This window comes from Brassica napus, unplaced genomic scaffold (genome assembly GCF_020379485.1).
Source record: "Brassica napus cultivar Da-Ae unplaced genomic scaffold, Da-Ae ScsIHWf_3159;HRSCAF=3981, whole genome shotgun sequence".
Lineage (NCBI taxonomy): Eukaryota > Viridiplantae > Streptophyta > Magnoliopsida > Brassicales > Brassicaceae > Brassica > Brassica napus.
The window spans coordinates 1-20798 of record NW_026016378.1 but is presented as its reverse complement, the minus strand read 5'-3'; the positions used below and the strand labels follow the sequence as shown (position 1 = coordinate 20798).

Sequence of the window (20798 nt, the reverse complement as noted above, 5' to 3'; positions counted from 1 at the left end):
ATGATCAACCGGTTCTTTTTCCTGAAAATTGCTATTACTACTACTAGCTTCATTCTGATCATAATTAAAACCTTCTCCATGTTGAAACCAGATATAGTAATTTGGCGTGAAACCTCTATTTATTAAATGCTTCCAAACATTTTCACGGTTTGCCAGTTTCGAATTGTTGCATTTCCGACAAGGACAGAACATCTTACCACTTTCTTGGGCGAGCGGTGTTGAATCTGCTTGATGCATAAATGTCTCCAGACCCGCAAGGTATTCTTTCGTCACTCTCCCGTTAGCATCTCTATGCATATACATCCACTTCCGCAACTCGTAAATAGTCCCGGAGCCAGCCATTTTTTTTCTTTCACGTTTTTTGTTGTTGGTGTGTTTAAAATGATGTTCAAACATCCATATTTATAGGAAATTTCGAATCTGGTAGTTGTAATTTTCCTATGAATTTACGACGAAAATTAATTAGGTGGGCAAAAAAAAAGTGTAACACCTACAAAGTTGGTGGATTCAAAAATTTCCTCGCTAAATACACGTAAACTATTTCCTCGTAAATAACACGCAAAGTTTACGTCGTATTTACGAGGAAATAGTTTTTCCTCGTAAAATACTCGTAAAATTACATCCACTTTACGACGAAACACTTTTGTCGTTACGTTACGAGGAAATAACGATGACTTTAGTTTTTCACGTAAATTCCTCGTAAACTCGACGTAAATTTACGAGGATTGTTTTTCCTCGTTAAATTTCGTCGTTAAGCATGTGTTTTCTTGTAGTGTACCCTCGGTTATCAAAAACAAGATATATATATATATATATATATATATATTTATATATATATACTATAACCTAATGATAAAAAGAGATATATAAGGGACATATTTTCTATATTCCTAGAAAAACATTGCATCTTTACCATCTAATATATCAAAACTGTATATATTCATTTAAAAATCATATGCAAACCCAAAACATAGCATAAGTTGCAAATTGTATGAAAATATAGTTTTTTCAATAAAACTCGTCAAACTGAACCATGTAAGTAGAAAAAAACATTAGAGGTTATTACTTATAAAAAGAAAGTCGCCAAACCCTTCCATCTCTCTCTCTACAAATCAACAATATATTTCCCAACATTATCCACCTAATCAACACTAAATAACATAAAATCCGCAAACCTATCTAAATTCCCTATGCTAACCATCTAATCTATCCTAAACTAACCAAATTAGAGAGGAATCAGAGAGGCTTACCATTGCTACGAAATGGAGAGGAAGTAGAGAGGAAGTAGAGAGGAAAGAAAGAGTGAGCGCTCGGGTGTATATATAAGATTACATATCGTCGCAAATTCCTCGTAAGTTTACGACGAAATCGCGAGCAGTTACAAAGGCCCGTGTTTTTTTTTACGAGGAAATTGTGAGGAATCACAAAGGCCCGTGTTTTTTTATATGAGGTATTAACGACGATTTAGCTTACGAGGAATTAACGAGGCTTGCTTTCCTATAAATATATCCACAACTCTCATTCTTAAACCACACACAAACTCCCAAATCACACCTTATCTCAAATCACATTCCTCAGCAAAATCCTATTCAAATTATAAATATTTGAAAAAAATAGGAAAAGGAGAAGATATTAGAATTAATGTGGGCGAGACTTACGTATTATAATTGCTGGAAGTCTTGCCACATGTTAATCTGGTATTTCTCTCCTTTTCCTTTTTTTCTTGTTTTTACACTACGAGATATTTACGACGATTTGTACTTACGTGGAATTAACGGGTTTTATGTTTAAATCCTTTTACGTGGTGTTTACGACGATTTCTGCTTACGTGGAATTAACGAGTGTTTTGTTTAAATCTTTTTACTCACTAAATACACGTAAACTATTTCCTCGTAAATAACACGCAAAGTTTACGTCGTATTTACGAGGAAATAGTTTTTCCTCGTAAAATACTCGTAAAATTACATCCACTTTACGACGAAACACTTTTGTCGTTACGTTACGAGGAAATAACGATGACTTTAGTTTTTCACTTAAATTCCTCGTAAACTCGACGTAAATTTACGAGGATTGTTTTTCCTCGTTAAATTTCGTTGTTAAGCATTTGTTTTATTGTAGTGAATGGTATATCTATTAAATTTTTCATTATTTTTTTCCCTAAGGCTATATAAAAGGTACCAACTAATAACGCATCCATAATTGTATTATATGTATCACTTAGTAAGCTATAAGTAATCCACGATTGATAGCAAAAAACCACAATCAAACAATGATTTAAGCAAGAAGAGTTAGTTTGTGTGTTCCTAGTTCGATTTCCTGCGGAAAGAGTGTTTACACTTTACACCATTAAATAATTAACAGAGGCTGATCCAGTTCAAACCCAAATCTTCAAGTTTTCTGTGATCTTTCTTATTCATGCCGTATGCAAAAGTTAACCCATATGTAGTCCTACTATCTAGCACTACTAGAAAAGCTAGCCAGTAAAGTCACCATAGCTAGTAAGGTCTGATACACGTTCTTTCGAGATCATGAAAGAAACACACGATGTCTCATTTGTGAGATTAATCCCAATTATTGTTCTTTGGCAAATTAAAGTAATACCCGTTTTCGGGATTTCTCTCATACTCCCACAATCAAAGCCTCACAATTTTTTTGTTACAACCTTGTACATATATAAGTTGATAACTATATAAACGCATCAGAAACCGCTAACTACCAAACCATTATAACCAGTTGGACTTTGTAAGTAATTACTTAACAAATCACATAAATTACTATCAAAACATCATCAATTTAGTCGAAGATAATGAAAACAGCAATTATAAACTAGAAACAAAAACATAGGATAGAACATTGAGAATCTTTTCTTTACAAGAACTCTCAAACAAAAACCTAACCGACTCATATAATTAGCATACTGGTTTTTCTGATTAGTGCATAATATATATGGAATCAATCAAAAGAACAATCGAGATCTCCACCCTTCTTTTAAATTTTTCATCTTGAGAGCTTCAAATCCTCCGTATCCTCTCATCTTTTTCTTCAAATCGCCTGAAACAGAAATCCAAGCTTACAAGATTAATATGTCATCCAGAAAGAAAAAGAAAAATGTATAAGATTATAGAATATATATTCACATGTTTTTGTATTCATCTCATAGTATGGTAAAATAAAATAAAAGTTACTGATGGAATATACCCCTTATTCTAATAAAATAAGAAAGGAAAGTAAATGTTATGTCAGCAGTTACAGAGACAAGACTCATATTGAAACTGGCAAATATATTCAGACAATAAAATCCAAAAGAGTTTTCAAAGTCGTCTAAAAACACACACACAATCCGAGCCCATGACTTCACTGCAACACTTATATATTCCCATTGTAGATGAACTCAGTTTTGGAAAACCAACTCTCATTTCTACAGTATTTGGTTTTAAATTAGGCTACACCATTACATTTTGATGAACACTAGACCAAAAAGTGATATTAATTTGAGATATTTATATTACTGTAAGAATCAACTTATTTAGCTTTTGACGAGAATTGAAGCACAACCGTATAATTATACTCCAACTAACTCTAATTTGTAACATTTATGTTATTCAAAAACTAACTAATTCTTGTGAAAATATTAGTTGTTGTAAATTAACAACAATAACAGATCTGATAAAATCTATGGAATTAGATCTTTTCTGTTGTTAGAAATATTTAAATTTTGTTTGGATAAAAATTAAATCAGGTAGATAATTATGAAAAAGGAAATTAAAAAAAAATCTTAGATCAGATTCAAAAACCTGTTATGATTTAGGAGTTAGATTATACCTACACGAAATCCAGTTTTAACGAGTAAGATATAAAACACAAAATTGTAGATATGCATAATTTAAATACATGGTTTACCGTTAATTAAGATGATGGAAACTATATCAAGAAAATGAAAATAAATAATTAAAAAATCTAAGAAAGTTAAAAACGTTTTTGGTACCGTGAGGTAAACACTTGGGAGGATCTTCAAAGAGAGAACGGGAAAGTTGTTTATAAGCAACGCCGATATCGATTATAATGACGCCGGTGTCAGGTTTCTTGACGACAATATCTTTCACCGACAGCCACAAAAACAGCTCGAACTGCGACAATCCTTCTACTCCGACAAGGCTTCCGTAGCTCAGATTCGCTCTCACTACAGAGTCGAAGCGCATTCCCGTCACGGACTTGGCGAGACAAGGCGCCGCAAGGAAAACCTCGAGACGACCGTCGTTGTCAAGAGTGTAAGAGTCAACCTCTTGCGGTAACAGTCCCGCGGGGAGACCTTTTGATCGAAGAACGTCGTGGATCGTCGGACAAGACGGTGACGAGAGAGAGAATGAGAGGAAGAGAGTGGTGAAGAGAAGGGTTATTCGGTAGATGAGTTTCTCCATAGCTTTTGACTAATACAGATAGAGATTTATTTTTGCTTCCAGAGTTCCTTTTTACGGCGATGTTACAATTGTTGTAGAGAGGATATACATATTAAAGGAGGAGGAATAAAGCAATTTACGTTTTTATCCTTTGTTGGTGAGTAAAGTGGGGCCATACGTAATATATATGGTTAACGTGATTATGATTTTTAGTTAAGAAAACTAATGAAAAAATGGAAATTATATATTGATTTATAGAGTTAAAAAAATCCATGTAGAGAATTAATAACAAAATAAGTGGTTGGACAACCTGAAAATAGCTTTAAAACACTAAGAACCTTGGCTAAAAAAATAAAATAAATAATAATGATTCTAAGTGTATAAGAGAATGCTAGTTGTATTAATAAATAATTATTCAAAATTACACATGTGTATTAACAACTAAGACATCTTGAAGGTTCTTACAGTTGGATTGTTAAGCTTGTAGATGATTAAGAGGACTAGAGTCTAGAGGCATACAAATTTTAATTTTGAATTAGTCTATCATTGTTTTTAAAAATAATTACTGGAAAGTAAAAAAAATTAATTGATATTTTGACCTTATATATATTTGTATTTAGCTAATAATGTGGAAACGCATATTTATATTATAGCATGAAATATACATATATACATATATACATATAGGGATGTGATGTATACATAATTAACTTTGATTGCAGGGTAATCCAACACCTAATGAGTATGAATTAGATGTTAGAAATTGATTTTTTTTTGGTTAGAAATTGATAGTTTAAGGAGTAATATAGAATGCTTCATCATATGATTATATATATATATATATATATATGTATTTTTGTATTTGTTGGTGGTGAAAGCTTCTTAGAAAATACATGTTATCTTAAGTAGTTACAGTTGAAGAATTTTTTTCTAAAGAGACAGGAGTTCTAAAATTTTGTATTTTTGGACCATTTTTTCTTTTTCGACAAAACAAATGTCAAATACTTTAGCAAAAATATTAGATCAAAAAATTTCTGAAATTATCTTAAAATATTTATGATACATTTTTATATTAATGATACCAGTTCTTCACTATAATATTAAGTTTATCAGTGTAGAAGCAAACACAATTCAATTAAAAAAAAAAAGACGACATAAACATTTACAATATCTGACCATGAATTTTTTAATAAAAATATAAAGTGCCAACAAGCTTTGAGTCACATAAGGCTTTGCATGAAAGGGAAATAAATAACCGCTAAATACGTAACCGCTAAATTACGTGCCAGTAAAAAAAAGTCATCCTTCGTCTAAAGAACAATTAGTCCTTCTCTATTTTTTTATTTTTATTTTATTTTGAGAACAGTCTTTCTCTACTTAAAATCTTTCTCTTGGCTAAGATTTTATTTAAAGAAAATGAAATCCATTTAGAAATCATAAATAGATATCAATATGGTCATTATACCTCAGGATGAGGTAAAAACAAAATTTTAAAATAATTATCTTAAAATATGATCAACAAAGAGATTATTTAATTTTATTAAGTCATAGTTGAAGAGAGAATTACTATTCTGCCACTGTGAGAGGGTCACGCGGTCCACAGTACAGTAGGTCCCAAAATTGAGATAATGATTACGTTAACCAATAGGGGGACCGGTTTCTACTTGACGGTAACTAATAGATTCGTTACACGTGGATTATATGTGGGTCCTTTTATACCGGTTACCTGGAGATGAGTTGTCACTTGGTTCGTAGCGGTCGTTTGTTCTGTTTATACTGTGAGAGACGCAGAAGGTTACCAGTTATTAGATTGGCCCACGTGTGGCTCATGCAGCTTCACACGCGTGATACTTGTGATACCATTTGCTTTTTTTTTGTTTTTTGATCGAATTGTTTTTGTGATACCATTTGCTTTTAGTTTTATTTTGTAGTATTTGTTTTCCTTTCTTTTTTTTTTTTTGTCGACGTAGTATTTGTTTTCCAATTTTGATTAGTCTGCTGGGTCCCTGTAATTATTGGGACTTTTATTGGAAAAATCATAACGCATCTGTGATTCACAAGATAAATTCAGTTATAGCAGTGGGGTCTGTGTATTTCATAAATTTAAAAACTTTTTTAGTAAAACAAAATAAAATTAAGAGACTAATAAAAATATACGTATATACAGTTCACATAACTGGACTTTATCATCCCTGTTAAAGTTAAAATGAAGTTCAACCAGCAGAATAACATTCAAAAATGAATTTAAAAATAATTATATTTTGATTGAAAATTTAGCAATGTATTTTATTTTCGCTCAAAATTTATTTTGATAAGATGGCATTTTCAACTTTTATAGCACAATAGAAAATAATCAGCTAAATCTTACAAATTTTGCTTTGTGATAAAATATTTTTATTTATTTAAAAAAAATACTTATCAACATATATATTTTTACAAATTTAAAGACATAATTCAGAATATTTATACAGAAATATCAGTTTCACTATTTTTTATATTTAAAATCATCAACTTCAAAAGTATAGTTGTAATAAATCTATATAGACTATTAATCCTGACTATGTTTGTCATTCATTATAAACTTTCATTTCGATGAAATAAAAAAACTATAAGAAAATCATTATATGTAACACATATACAACTTAGAACTTGTTGTAAACTAACTCTTGTTGAACATTTCAAAATTGATTTTGATATACAAATAAAGTTAGAAATTTACAATTTAAATGTTTCATGTTCTATCTCTAAATCTCTAAATCTCTCAAACTTACATGTAATTAATTAGATTAATAATATTTATCTTTACTTTTTTATGTTGAATGCACATTAATTAAATTAATTTACATTCTTTTATAATTTTCATCTAATATCAATCTGGATTCAATTGAAATTAGTTGAATTGTTGTATCAAATTGATGTATGTTATGTAAAAGTTTATAATTCATAAATCGTATTTTTTTTTGTCATCAACATATACATAAAATCGTATTGTTCTATAAAATATATAACTAGATGTGATTGACGTGAATATGACATTAGTTAATACAATGTAATGTATTGGATTTTAAAAATAAAAAGGTTAGAGAGTACATTGTAGCCTATACCTTACATTATAAGTCCGACCCTATGATTTAGGCCATGAAATGTAATGAATATATAGCTTCATTGTTAATCTAGTTTTATATTTTGCAATAAATTTTAGAAAAATTCCTTGAATACCATAAATTGGATACCAATTTTCAAAAGTGCAATCAATCAAAAATACTCTAACATATGGATTTAGTGTTTAATGAGTTATTATTTAAGAGGTGAATTGAGTTTATAAACTTACATAAATAATTCTTAAACATTTATAAATAACTTAGGAGGGTTAGTTTTTTTTTATCACAAAATTAAGAATTTTAAGAAAATGTAGTCATTTAAAGGTAAATTTGAAAGTAGCAAGCCCTTTTCGGCGCCCACAGGGCGATCACGACCTTTTTCGGCGCCATGTATTTGTGGTAAAATTAGAATTTTTCTTATATTTTATATATTTCACTGTTAGTTTAGATTATAATATATTAATATAATATTGCATATATTAATAAATTATTTAGATCATAAAATTAATAATAACATATTGATATTCTCAAATCTTTTTTTGTTTCATGTTTTAAAAGTAGTTTGTTATTTTTTCGAATTTTCTAAATATTTTTTGTTTAACTTTGTTTTCACTACGGGATACAAAGCCGACAGTTTCGGAAATTCCGGAAACGCAAACCAAGAAAATAAGAAAATCCCCAAATTAGGGAATAACAAACAAAATCTGATAACCAAATAACACGTGACGGAATAATCATATAAAGTTTCTCAAATTAATTTAAATATTATGAATTTTTCGATCTGAAAATTATATAAGATTTAATTTCTATTTTTAGAATCTGTTTATTATACGGAAGAGTTCTTTTTTGGAGTTTGTCTATTATTTACAAAACTAAAATTGAAAACTATTAAACAAATTGATAATAAAAATAACATATTAACTTCTCAAAAAAGAATTTGGTTTCATGTTTTAAAATTAGTTTTTTTCTTCTGTTTTTCCAGTATATTTCCTTTTAGATTTGTTTTCAATATGGGATACAAAGTTGACAGTTTTGAAAATTTCAGAAATAGAAACCCATTAAATAAAACAAGATCCTAAATTATAAAATAACAAACAAAACCCGATAAACAAAGAATATGTGACGGAATAATCATATTTTAATGATCTTCTAAAATATTTTTTGTGTTTTCATGTTTTAAAATTAATTTTATTAATTTTTCAAATTTTCCAGTATTTTTCCGTTTAACTTTGTTTTCTATATGAGATACAAAGCCGACAGTTTGAAAAATTTCATAAAAATACATAAAATAAAAAAAATCTCAAATTAAGGAATAGCAATAAACCCTGATAAACAAAGAACACTTGAAGAAATAATCTATATTTTTAGTTTGAATATAGTAAATTTTCATTCTGATGTAAAATTATATATGATCTAAATAGTAGTTTTTAAACCTTTTAATTAAATGAAAGAGTTTGTTTTTTAGTTTTGGAGTTAGTCTTAGTCAATTTTGGATTTTATAACTGTTATTTACAAAACTAAAATTTGGAACTATTAAACAAAGGTATTAATCTATAAAATATAGTTATAAGGAGAATAATAAGTAATAACACATGATATCGATTTCAACGTCCAATAATAGATGGGGATAGTGGAAACCGCTAAACCACCACTCCAAAAATAAACATAAAACTGCTAATCACCATCTTTCCCAATAATAAGTGGTTAGGAAGATACAAAATATTTCTCTATATTGCACAATTTTATGCTAGAAAATGTGCATTGTACACACACTCCTCGGATATTGTGATACTAGGTGTTTTCCTGCACCATGTGCAACAGTAAATAAATTTTTTAATCTAACTTATATTTAAAAATAAATTTTATTAAATATTATAGATTTTACTATTTTCTTACTAATATTTAATATAGATTTGATATATATTAAATCAATTTGTATAAAACTAATAAAAATGATATAAAATTTTATAATTATCAAAATTTTAGCCTAAATAATATTTATAAAATTTGTAGGTATATAAAAAACTAATGATCTTACGATTAGATATTTAAATTTTTTTAAAAATGTAGGAATTTTTGAAAGCTTTAGTAATACAAATTGGATAATTATACCAAAATAATAATATTTCGAAATTTGAAATGTTATATATGAATATATTTATTTTATAGATGATGTATGAGCTATTACCGTATTTTAAAAAAATTTACCAAAAAGAAATATCAATATTAAATATAATATATGAATTATTACCATATTCTAATAAGTTTGCCAAAAATATAAATCAACATTAAATGAAATTATCCATGTCATATTTTTACGGAAGCCATGTCATCAATTTCAGTAGCCATGTCATATTTGTTTTGTGAAATTGATTGTAGAGAGGACATGTGGCAAAATCACTTCGCAAATATAGTCTAGAGGATACCAAGAGACCGTAAGAACATAATGCAGAATTCTATTTCTTTTTGAAAATAGAATATTTTTGTAATGAAATACTCCAATTCTATTCAATGATAAAGTGGAAATTAGAATCATGAGTAAAAATAAATAAAAACACAGCATTTGGATCTGAAACCTACAAAAAGCTGGAATAGGATGGATCATCTATATTAGAGCTAGAAACGTTTTCTTAAAGGGTTGGTTCAACAACATTATCATCTTTAGAAATTGAAGCTAAATGCGCTGAGAAAAGTGTTGTTTTATAAAGGATAAATCACGTGTTTACCATTTTCATGCTACCACTCTTTATTTTTATCACCATTAAAAAGACATTTTCAAAAAACTTTCTTTATTAAGTGGCAAAAGACTAATATGCACATATTCTTTATATATACAATAAATCAATATTTAAATAAATAAAAATCTAAAAAAATAAAAAATAATTTTTAATTTTTTTTCTGAATTATACTGTTTCGAAATTCAAACCCTAAACCTTAAAACTCAACTTTAAACCCTAAACCCTATTTTTTAAATACGAACCCTAAACCCTAAACCATCAATCCTAAACCCTATATTTTTTTGAAATAAACCCTAAACACTGAAACATCAACCATAAATCCTAAACCCTAAACCTTCAACTCTAAACCCTAAAACATCAACTCTAAACCCTAAACTTCAACTCTAAACCCTAAACCATCAACACTAAACCCTAAACTATCAACACTAAATCCTAAATCCTAAAAAGTAAACTCTAAACCCTAAACCCTAAAAAATTAACCCTAAATCCTAAAACATCAACTCTAAACCCTAAACCCTAAACCTTCAACTCTAAACCCTAAACCCTAAACCCTAAACCCTAAACCCTAAAACCTTAGAGTTGATGTTTTAGGGTTTAGATTTGAAGATTTAGGGTTTAGGATTTACATTTAGGGTTTAGAGTTGATGTTTTAGGGTTTAGATTTAAAGGTTTAGGGTTTTAGGGTTTAGGGTTCGAACTTCAGAAAAATATAAGGTTTAAGGTTTAAGGTTTACGTTTAGGGTTTAGAGTTAATGTTTTAGGGTTTTGATTTGAAGGTTTAGGGTTTAGGGTTTAGAGTTGATGTTTCGGGGTTTAGGGTTTAGAGTTGATGTTTCATGGTTTAGGGTTTAGGGTTGATGATTTAGGTTTAAAGTTGATGTTTTAAGTTTAGATTTAGGGTTTAGGGTTTACGTTTACGTTTAGGGTTAGAGTTGATGTTTTAGGATTTAGATTTGAAATTTTAGGGTTTAGGGTTTAGAGTTGATGTTTCGGGATTTAGGGTTTAGAGTTGATGTTTCATGGTTGAGGGTTTAGAGTTGATGTTTTATGGTCTAGGGTTTAGAGTTGATGATTAGGGTTTAGAGTTGATGTTTTAAGTTTTGATTAGTTAACCATATATTTTTTTTTTGTCCAAGGTAATCAAAAAGATATAAATGTCTTTTACCCTTCATTAAACATGAGAGTAAAAGTAGTTAGTGTAAACATGAAAATTGGTATTTTGAAAAATAATATTTTTGGCGATTTCCCTTTTATAAATTACGAAATTGGGTTATAAAGAGTCGACTTTTTGCGGAGATTATAAAACCGTTGTTATACACCTGATGAAGCACCAATATTCTTACGTACGCATGAATATATATATATATTTTTTAAAACTGACGTACACATGAATATGGTGATGGCAAACCAGACTTTGTCGGCTTTTTACGTTGATGATAGTATGAAGTTCACGTCGATGTCGATTTCGATTTCGTTAACCGGTCATACAAAGCCGAAATAGAGCCTGTTTGTTACCATGTCGATTTCGATTTCGATTTCGTTAACCGGTCATACAAAGGGCCGCTATGACTACTATTGATTGGTCAACTAGTCATCGAATATTCTTGTTCCTTGGCTATAGCTTAGTGAACTTTATGTAAAAAGTTACTCAAGAGAGTTTTGTTAGCGAACTCAAGCCTAAGTTGCAGTCAAGGCCATCTGCCCATACATCTAGAATTTGTAGCATGATAGACTTTATATAAACTTGTGTAATATCTAGTTGTATCCCCAAGTGTCCGAAATGGATCCCTGGCCACAGACAGTGGAGAAGTAACTAAAGAGAAAACATTGAGGAATGAGGTCGAAGGTTCTGGTCCCATTTGAACTGTTTTTTTTTGGTGACCAGATGAATATCGAGAAAAGTGATTAATCAATGATAAGTAGATCCTAATTTTCTTCTTAGCTGCGTTGAAAAAATAAGCCAAATAAGCAAAAAACAAACAAACAATTTGTAGGGTCTTTTCTTTCCGAAAATGGAAATATACTCAAATGATATGAGTTTTCCTTCTTTTACGGAATCATCTTTCCTTTTCTCAGTACGATTTCAATGTTCTATACATATTGGCTAATGGAACGACACAAATCATTCAATTGTCTCGCTTCCTTGCTGAAAGAGTTAGGGTTTCGTTTATCTGACTGCTCGTCGGAGATTCGTAAGAGGCCGCAAAGGTGAGCTTGCGGAGGAGATTCAAAACGACGAGATGATGTCTGCTCGTCGTGGTGATGGTAAGAGAAAGAGGGGCACGAACAAGGAAACTGAGAAGAAGAATGGTAACGTGGGTAACAAGAAATGGAGAGTGACAAAACCACAACAAGACAAAGAGACAGAGGAGTACTTAAAGGAGAAACGTAACCTAGAATATTTGTGGAAAGCTGCGTTTCCGGTGGGAACTGATGCACTCTGCGGACTCAACTGGGACTTCAAACATCTAGAAGAAGCCTTGGAGGAACGAGGGTTTTCTCCACGGGAAGAAGTTTATGTTTTAGGGTTTGCAGAACCTTCAACACTGTCTTGACAAGGATCAAGAATACTTTTTTGTCAATGTCCCAACGGTTGTTGTCATCGAATCAAACACTGAGCCTTCTAAAGAGATCCATTCAGAGCGCAACAGAAGAAGGAACCATTACGATGAGAACGGGATGGGTTCCTTACATTCCATTAGAAGAAAGAGATAGACAAGTTGAGAAGACAAGCTCTCGGATCTTTACTTTGTTCTGTAACAATCGGAGAGCAGCTCTCAGAAACAAAAAGGAAGAACGTGTTGAGAAGATTGAGTATTGCCTTGCTTATTTCTCTGAATCGGAGGAAGATGATATTGAAGAGAGTAGTACTGAGGTGTACATAATGTTCCCCTCTGACCCCCCGGTTACGTGTTTGAGGAGTTTGCTGACGCAATTTTCAAATTTGAAGGGTTGTCTGAGGAATAAAAAGACGAGTTCAAAGAGCTTGTCGAAGAGCGTGTTCGAGTAGGAAAGGTAGCTCACCAAGCGGCTAGAGATAGGAGATCGATAGAAAGAATGAGACGACTCGCTACTAGGCCAGCATGCCTCTGAAAACATGAAGCTGTACAAATTCTATCCTCAGAATTCATCAGACTTGGCTACAAACATGATGAAGTCACCGTTCATTAGCGGATGCTACGGAAATGCTCATCAAATCCTTTGACATGGATTAGGGTTTCTGTTTTGGAGTGCAATACAAGCAAAGTTATGAACCAGTTTGTGTCTTTTTATAAATGGGGTTTGTATTCTCCTCTAGAAATTCTCAAGATCTTAGATGAGTTTGTATTTTACCCTTTTAAGTTTTTCTTAATTTGACAATAAAAAATCTCATTCATGTATGGAGTGAAACGCAAGCACAAATCATTACATATCTATACGTAAAAACAAGACAATAATTATTGTTGTGAAATAATATCAAAGTGAAAGAATATATACGATGGACTTATATATATCCCCTATATATTAATTGAGAAGCATTTGAAAAATTACAACCTTAATTTTGTATTAATTAAAAAAAACCTCAAATCCTAGGTGACACTCTAAATGCCTTCTAAATTCCATTTCAAAGAATTCTAGAGCATCTAATATAGAGTATAGTTTAATCTAATGGTGTCACATTATTCCATAATTATATAACACTAGAGAACATTATATTAACCTAAAATATAGGAAGTGTGTATTCTTTCCTTAAATAAAAGCTACGGAATTACCTAATATGATTTACATATATATGGCAATTAATGATTATAAATAATAAATATTTGATAACAATTTTTGCATCCTTCTTCATTTTTGTTTAAATTTATATTATTAAAAAAAATTAAACAATCACATTAGCCATATAATAAAAAAATTAGATTTTTTCTTATATGTTATATTTTGAATTTTTTAAAATGACTTTAAATTACAAAAATGAGGAAACATTATATGTTATATTTTTTTTTAAAACGACTTTAAAATACACAAATGAGGACACCTTATATGTTATATTTTTCTTATATGTTAGAATTTTCTTATATTTTATATTTTGAATTTTTTTAAAACGACTTTAAATTACAAAAATATAAGTTTTCCTTAAGTATACGACTAAAAACATTAAAATGACATGTATCAATTCGATGGTTGATTTGAAAGCTTTCAAAACCATATGGAAGATAAAAGTCAAAGGTGATGATTGGTTCGACTGTGGCTGTAGAATTTTAGCTGTAAAAGTTTAGTTGTAGATAAATTGATTGTAGCTGTAATGTTGTTACTGTAGATTATTTTTGCAGAAACTTTTGCTGTAGTTAAATTTGTTGTAGCTGTAAGCTATAGACTGGAGATATTTTAAAATAAAATATGTGAAATATGTGATGTATATATAAAATAATTATTATTTTTATCACTTAAAATAATTTATATTAATATTATTTAAAATTATCAAAGTTTACTGTTATTTAAAATGTGATATGTAAATAATATTTATATTATTTAAAATATTTCAATAATTTAAAGCACCCAAAATTAGAGTAAAATATTTGTAGATGTTTTTTTATTATGATTATCTTATTTATTTGATATTATAGATATTTTTTTATTCTACAGTTTCTACAGCTTATAAATGAAAGATGTAGGTTTCTTAACTAAAATACAAAAGAAAAATGTTTGCTTTTTTTTTTTTGCTGTAGCTTTAAAAATAAAGCTAAAACATGATTGATAAAAATTAATAGAAATTTGATGTATGATTTAACTTTGAAAAGTAAAGCTAAAACATGATTGGTAAAATTTAATGATTTAGAAAAAAATAAAGCTAAAGTAGGTAGATAAAGCCCAACCAATCACCCCCAAAATAATTTAACTGTGGAAACAATACTGTTCACTTTTTTCAAGAATGTCTTCGATGGAAAAAATAAGGTTTTTATGTCATAATTTGTTTAATGTCCACTAGAGAACATTATATTAACCTAAAATATAAGAAGTGTATATTCTTTCCTTAAATAAAAGCTACAGAATTACCTAATATGATTTACATATATATGACAATTAATGATTATGAATAATAAAGATTTGATAACAATTTTTGCATCCTTCTTCATTTTTTGTTTAAATTTATATTATTAAAAAAAAATAAACAATCACATTAACCATATAATAAAAAATTAGATTTTTTCTTATATATTAAATTTTAAATTTTTTAAAATGACTTTAAATTACAAAAATGAGGAAACCTTATATGTTATATTTTTTTTTTAAAACGACTTTAAAATACAAAAATGAGGACACCTTATATGTTATATTTTCTTATATGTTAGATTTATTCTTATATGTTATAGTTTGAATTTTTTAAAATGACTTTAAATTACAAAAATGTAAGTTTTCCTTAAGTATACGACTAAAAACATTAAAATGACATGTATCAGTTCGATGGTTGATTTGAAAGCTTTAAAAACCATATGAGAGATAAAAGTCAAAATAATTCAACTGTGAAAACAATAATGTTCACTTTTTCAAAAATGTGTTCGAGGAAAAAATAAGGTTTTTATGTCATAATTTGTTTAATGTCCACTAGAGAACATTATATTAACCTAAAATATAAGAAGTGTGTATTCTTTCCATAAATAAAAGCTACGAAATTACCTAATATGATTTACATATATAAGGCAATTAATGATTATGAATAATAAATATTTGATAACAATTTTTGCATCCTTTTTCATTTTGTTTAATTTTATAGTATTAAAAAATAAACAATCACATTAACCATATAATAAAAAAATAGATTTTTTCTTATATGTTATATTTTGAATTTTTAAAATGACTTTAAATTACAAAAATGAGGAAACCTTATATGTTATATTTTTTTAAACGACTTTAAAATACAAAAATGAGGACACCTTATATGTTATATTTTTCTTATATGTTAGATTTTTTCTTATATATTATATTTTGAATTTTTTAAAACGACTTTAAATTACAAAAATGTAAGTTTTCCTTAAGTATACGACTAAAAACATTAAAATGACATGTATCAATTCGATGGTAGATTTGAAAGCTTTCAAAACCATATGGAATATAAAAGTCAAAATAATTCAACTGTGAAAACAATACTGTTCACTTTTTTCAAGAATGTGTTTGATGGAAAAAACAAGGTTTTTATGTCATAATTTGTTTAATGTCCAATCCGATCAACCATGATGTATTAATTATAGTTTTGTTCCATTATTTTTAATAAAAATTGATCCGATCCATCGGAAATAAATTATATAATAACAACAAAAAATATTTTATATATATAAATAAAATGATCAAATATATAAAAGAAACTATCGATAATATATACAAATAAACTCACCCTACGCCTTATTCTAGTATATTAATAAAGCAGAGCAAAACATGCAATGTTTTTTGTTCTTATTGATACCGAATCCATTAGAAAGCATTAAGCAGTAGATACTTTGAGCTTCTTGGTGATGGTTGCAATGTACTTGCCTTGGTGAAACGCTTGCTCTAGCTCCAGCTGTGTTGGCTGCCTCGAACCATCTCCTGCGAATGTTCCAGCTCCATAGGGACTCCCTCCTTTAACTTTCTCCATCTCGAACATTCCAGCACCAAATGTGTAACCGATTGGGACAAATATCATCCCGTGGTGAACCAGCTGAGTTATCGCCGTCAACCTATTGATTTACCACATAAGAAAACGTTTGTTAAGATATAGGCAAAGATGTGAAGTTTATTTATTGTTTGATGAGAGAACTGACGCGGTGGTTTCTTGGCCACCACCTTGAGAGCCAGTGCTGTAGAAGATACCAGCTGGTTTACCGGCGAGTGCCTGAGTCCTCCAGAGTCCACCAGTTGCGTCCAAGAAGGCTTTGAACTGAGCAGCCATCATACCAAACCTTGTGGGAAACCAAGGACAAAACCATCAGCTTCAGTTAGGTCGTTGGGTGTGATGATTGGTGATCCACTCTTTGGTGGTGCGCTCATCTTAAGGAGTGCTTCTTCTGGAAGCGTCTCCGGCACCTGTGTAACAACAATTCAACAATCGAGAAACCGTTAAAAAAAACAGAGTTCCTTTCTAATTGGACTCAAATCATAATGTTGTAGCCGCTTAGATGATCCATAGAACATAAGTTTGTCAATGGAACATAAAAGTGATTATGGAAGAAAGTCAGAGGTAAAGAACAAACAAACCTGCCATAGTTTGGCTTCAACACCTTCAACAGAAGCAGCACCTTTCCTTATTTCTTCAGCCAGTTTCTCCACGTGACCGTACATTGAGTAGTACCTGCAGAACACATCAAAGAGACTTTGAACCACTAAACAAAGCAAGTGCCAGTAAATAAAATATAAAACAATCGTCCGTGAAAAATCAATACACCTTCTTGTCCGATCTTAGACATTAAAAAAACATGAAATCAAGTCGCTAGAAGCAGGAACAGACTAGGAAAAAAAGATAAACAGAAAATTAACATACACGATATACACTTTGGTTGCCATCGGAATCGTCTCTTCGTTTATCTGAAGCTTAACTACTTTCTGAAGTGTTTCTCGTAAAATTGTCTTTGTGGATGATGATGATATAGGAATGGTTCAACGATCCGAAAATGCTGTAAGCGTATTTATAGTGGTCCAACATTATCTGTTTTCTTTTCTTTTTTATCCTTTTCCCAAACTTGTATTTTCCAGAGGAACTCAACTTCAACGCCCTCATTATTTGGTCAAATTGAAATCTTACCATGCACTTTTTCTTTTATATATATATATTTAGCCACCCCTTCATGAGTATTTAAAGAGACCGATGAAGAATTAAATCTTTTGGTTCATCATGAGTTGAAAAACAATATTTTCAAAAACATTTGATGTACTATGAAGCAATGAAATTAACATAAGTCATAATGAAATTTGCATAACCTCAGAGCTTTCTAAAATCACTATTTTCATATGCGTATTTTTTGGTTAAATTATTGGAACATAATAATTATCATGCCATTTCTTTAATAAGTATGGTGATTATAGCTAGCAAATGAAGCAAACAAAACTAGTGGGCCAATTTTGAGTTTCACGGGTATTATAGGGGGTATAGGTGGTCAATTCAATGACGGTCAAATTTTCGTCTGTTCTCATTTTTCCTGTATCTGTGGGAATTTTACGTAGGTTTGCCGTGATTTATGAATGTTTGAACAAAAAAAAAGTGGTCAATTCAAAACGTAGTCGTTCTCACCTGGTTTGGTATTGGACGGAAAAAGTTGATTTTATTCTATAATTTAAATTATTTAAATAACATAAAATTAATGATGATACGTGGCGTCACGCTCACCATCATGTTCCTTTTCCCTCAAAAATATGATTATCTTAACACAAGAAAGAAGCTTTCTGCTTGTTTTCTCTAGAAGATGACTTTTCTAAACAAGAAATCATAGTGTTTATCTGTTCAAGCTTTGTATGATTAAATTATGAAATAGTCTTACACAAAATGGTAGCTTGACTAAAATTATTATAAGTTTGCAAAATCAATTATCCCAATGAAATTGGTGTCTATGATACTAGGTTACTAACTAGTAAAGCTACGAAATTCTGTTCCTGAGTTTACATGTGTAATGATACTAAGTTACTAACTAATATGTTTAGGTTAATATAATCACTAATATTAAACACAGTCTCTGTTGTGAAACTAGAGAATATAATCTGTATGTTTTATATCTTATTCATAAACATAAGGAGCACTTTATATATAGGGAATTACACCGTCATAGAATAATAGAAAGACTAGAGAAAGAAAATACAATATGGAAAGAATACAAATCATAAATTAATAAGGAAAAAAGAAACTAGGGTTTCTCTCTCTCCAACCACCGACTCTCTCTCTAGGGCGCGACCGTCTCTCTTTCTCTCTAGGTATGGGCCGGTTATGGACCGGGCCGGTTATGGACATCCACAATATGATTTATAACACTCCCCCATTGGATGCTATAACCATACAGAGTTTGTAATACGCTTTAGATGTTGTCTCATTAAAACCTTACCAGGAAAACCCAGTGGGACAAAACCATGGTGAAGGAAAAAGAGTACAACACGTATTACTCCCCCTGTTCTGAACATCACTGAAGGTCTTTCAGTCTACGCATCCCAGTCTAATGTGTGAGCTTCCTGAACGTGCAGGTAGGAAGTGATTTGGTGAACAAGTCGGCTGAGTTGTCACTGGAACGCACTTGGACGACTTGGACCTCGCCGGCTTTCTGAAGCTCGTGCGGTGTAGAAGAACTTAGGCTGTATGTGCTTCGTTCGGTCTCATTTGATGTAGCCATCCTTAAGCTGAGCAATGCAAGATGCATTGTCCTCATACATCACAGTTGGTGCGTCCTTGCCTTTAGTCATCCCACAATCATCTCGGATATGGTTGGTCATGGACCGTAACCACACAAACTCGCGGCTGGCCTCGTGAATAGCCAAGATTTCCAAATGATTTGATGAAGTGGCCGCGATTTTCTGCTTCATGGAACGCCATGCGATGACCGTAACACCATGAGTAAAGACGTAACCGTCTGTGATCGAGCATTGTGAAGATCCGAGAGATAACCTGCATCAGCAAAGCCAACTTATCCTTCTTTGTTATAGTTAGTATAAAATAAACCCAAGTCTTTCGTTCCTTGCAGGTAACGAAGAATATGTTTAATCCCATCCAAGCGCCTTTGGGTTGGACAAGAGCTAAATCTAGACAATAGATTCACGGCAAAACATATATCTGGTCGTGTGTGACTAGCCAGATACATCAAAGCTCAATGGCACTGAGATATGGCACTTCGGGACCTAGGACATCTTCATCGTCCATCTTAGGACGGAACGTATCAGTGTCCATGCCGAGGGACCTCACGACCATGGGGCTCGACAACGGGTGAGACTCGGCCATATTAAATCTCTTGAGTACCTTTTCTGTATATGTCATTTGATGCACAAGGATTTCATCTTCAATGTACTCAAGCTGTAATCCCAAACAGAATTTCGTTCTTCCTAGATCTTTCATCTCGAAATCTTTCTTAAGATATTTAACTGTTTGGGAAATCTCTCCAGAGGTCCTAGGATATTCAAATCATCAACATACACACTGCTATGATTACAAAGCCCTGGCCCCAAATTTATTTATAAAGATACAAGAGATGATCAGATCATCTTATATCCTTCTTTCACTAAGTACTCACTTAGTCTATTGTACCACATTCGGCCTGATTGTTTCAATCCATAAAGTGATTTATTCAACTTTATACAGTGTTGTTCTCGAGTACTCGATTTGTTTTCAACTCTATACCCCCTTGGTACTTTCATATAAATCTCATTATCCAGTGGCCCATATAAGTATGCAGTTACAACATCCATTAACCGCAAGTCTAATTTTTCTCTTATAGCCAGACTTATTAGGAATCTAAAAGTAGTAGCATCCACCACAGGGGAGTATTGTCTCCTCATAATCTATTCCTGGTCTTTGTGAGAATCCTTGTGCAACAAGACGTGCTTTATATCTAACGACATTACCATGTTCGTTTCTC

General features: G+C 30.7%; 1 protein-coding gene, 1 long non-coding RNA gene and 1 pseudogene across 2 annotated transcripts; all 3 read right to left on the bottom strand.

Moving 5' to 3' along the window:
* Window positions 1-2747: 2747 nt before the first annotated feature.
* On the bottom strand, window positions 2748-4536 carry LOC125603331. The gene is made up of 2 exons (XM_048774426.1): window positions 3986-4536; window positions 2748-3051 (listed from the first exon to the last, which is right to left on the bottom strand). The coding sequence occupies exons 1-2, from the start codon at window positions 4416-4418 to the stop codon at window positions 2957-2959; spliced, it is 528 nt and encodes a 175-aa protein (XP_048630383.1). The 5' UTR covers window positions 4419-4536; the 3' UTR covers window positions 2748-2956.
* Window positions 4537-12141: 7605 nt separating this feature from the next.
* LOC125603336 lies at window positions 12142-13947 on the bottom strand. The gene is made up of 2 exons (XR_007335390.1): window positions 12630-13947; window positions 12142-12531 (listed from the first exon to the last, which is right to left on the bottom strand). It is a non-coding gene; the product is annotated as an uncharacterized LOC125603336 (long non-coding RNA).
* A 2577-nt stretch (window positions 13948-16524) lies between these two features.
* On the bottom strand, window positions 16525-17963 carry LOC125603335 (annotated as a pseudogene).
* Window positions 17964-20798: the final 2835 nt, after the last annotated feature.

Excerpts from the sequence above, each read along its gene's own strand:
- LOC125603331 (XM_048774426.1), bottom strand. The coding sequence starts at position 4,418 with ATGGAGAAACTCATCTACCGAATAACCCTTCTCTTCACCACTCTCTTC. Across the intron at positions 3,052-3,985 it reads TCCCAAGTGTTTACCTCACG|GCGATTTGAAGAAAAAGATG; the intron begins GTACCAAAAACG and ends TTTCTGTTTCAG.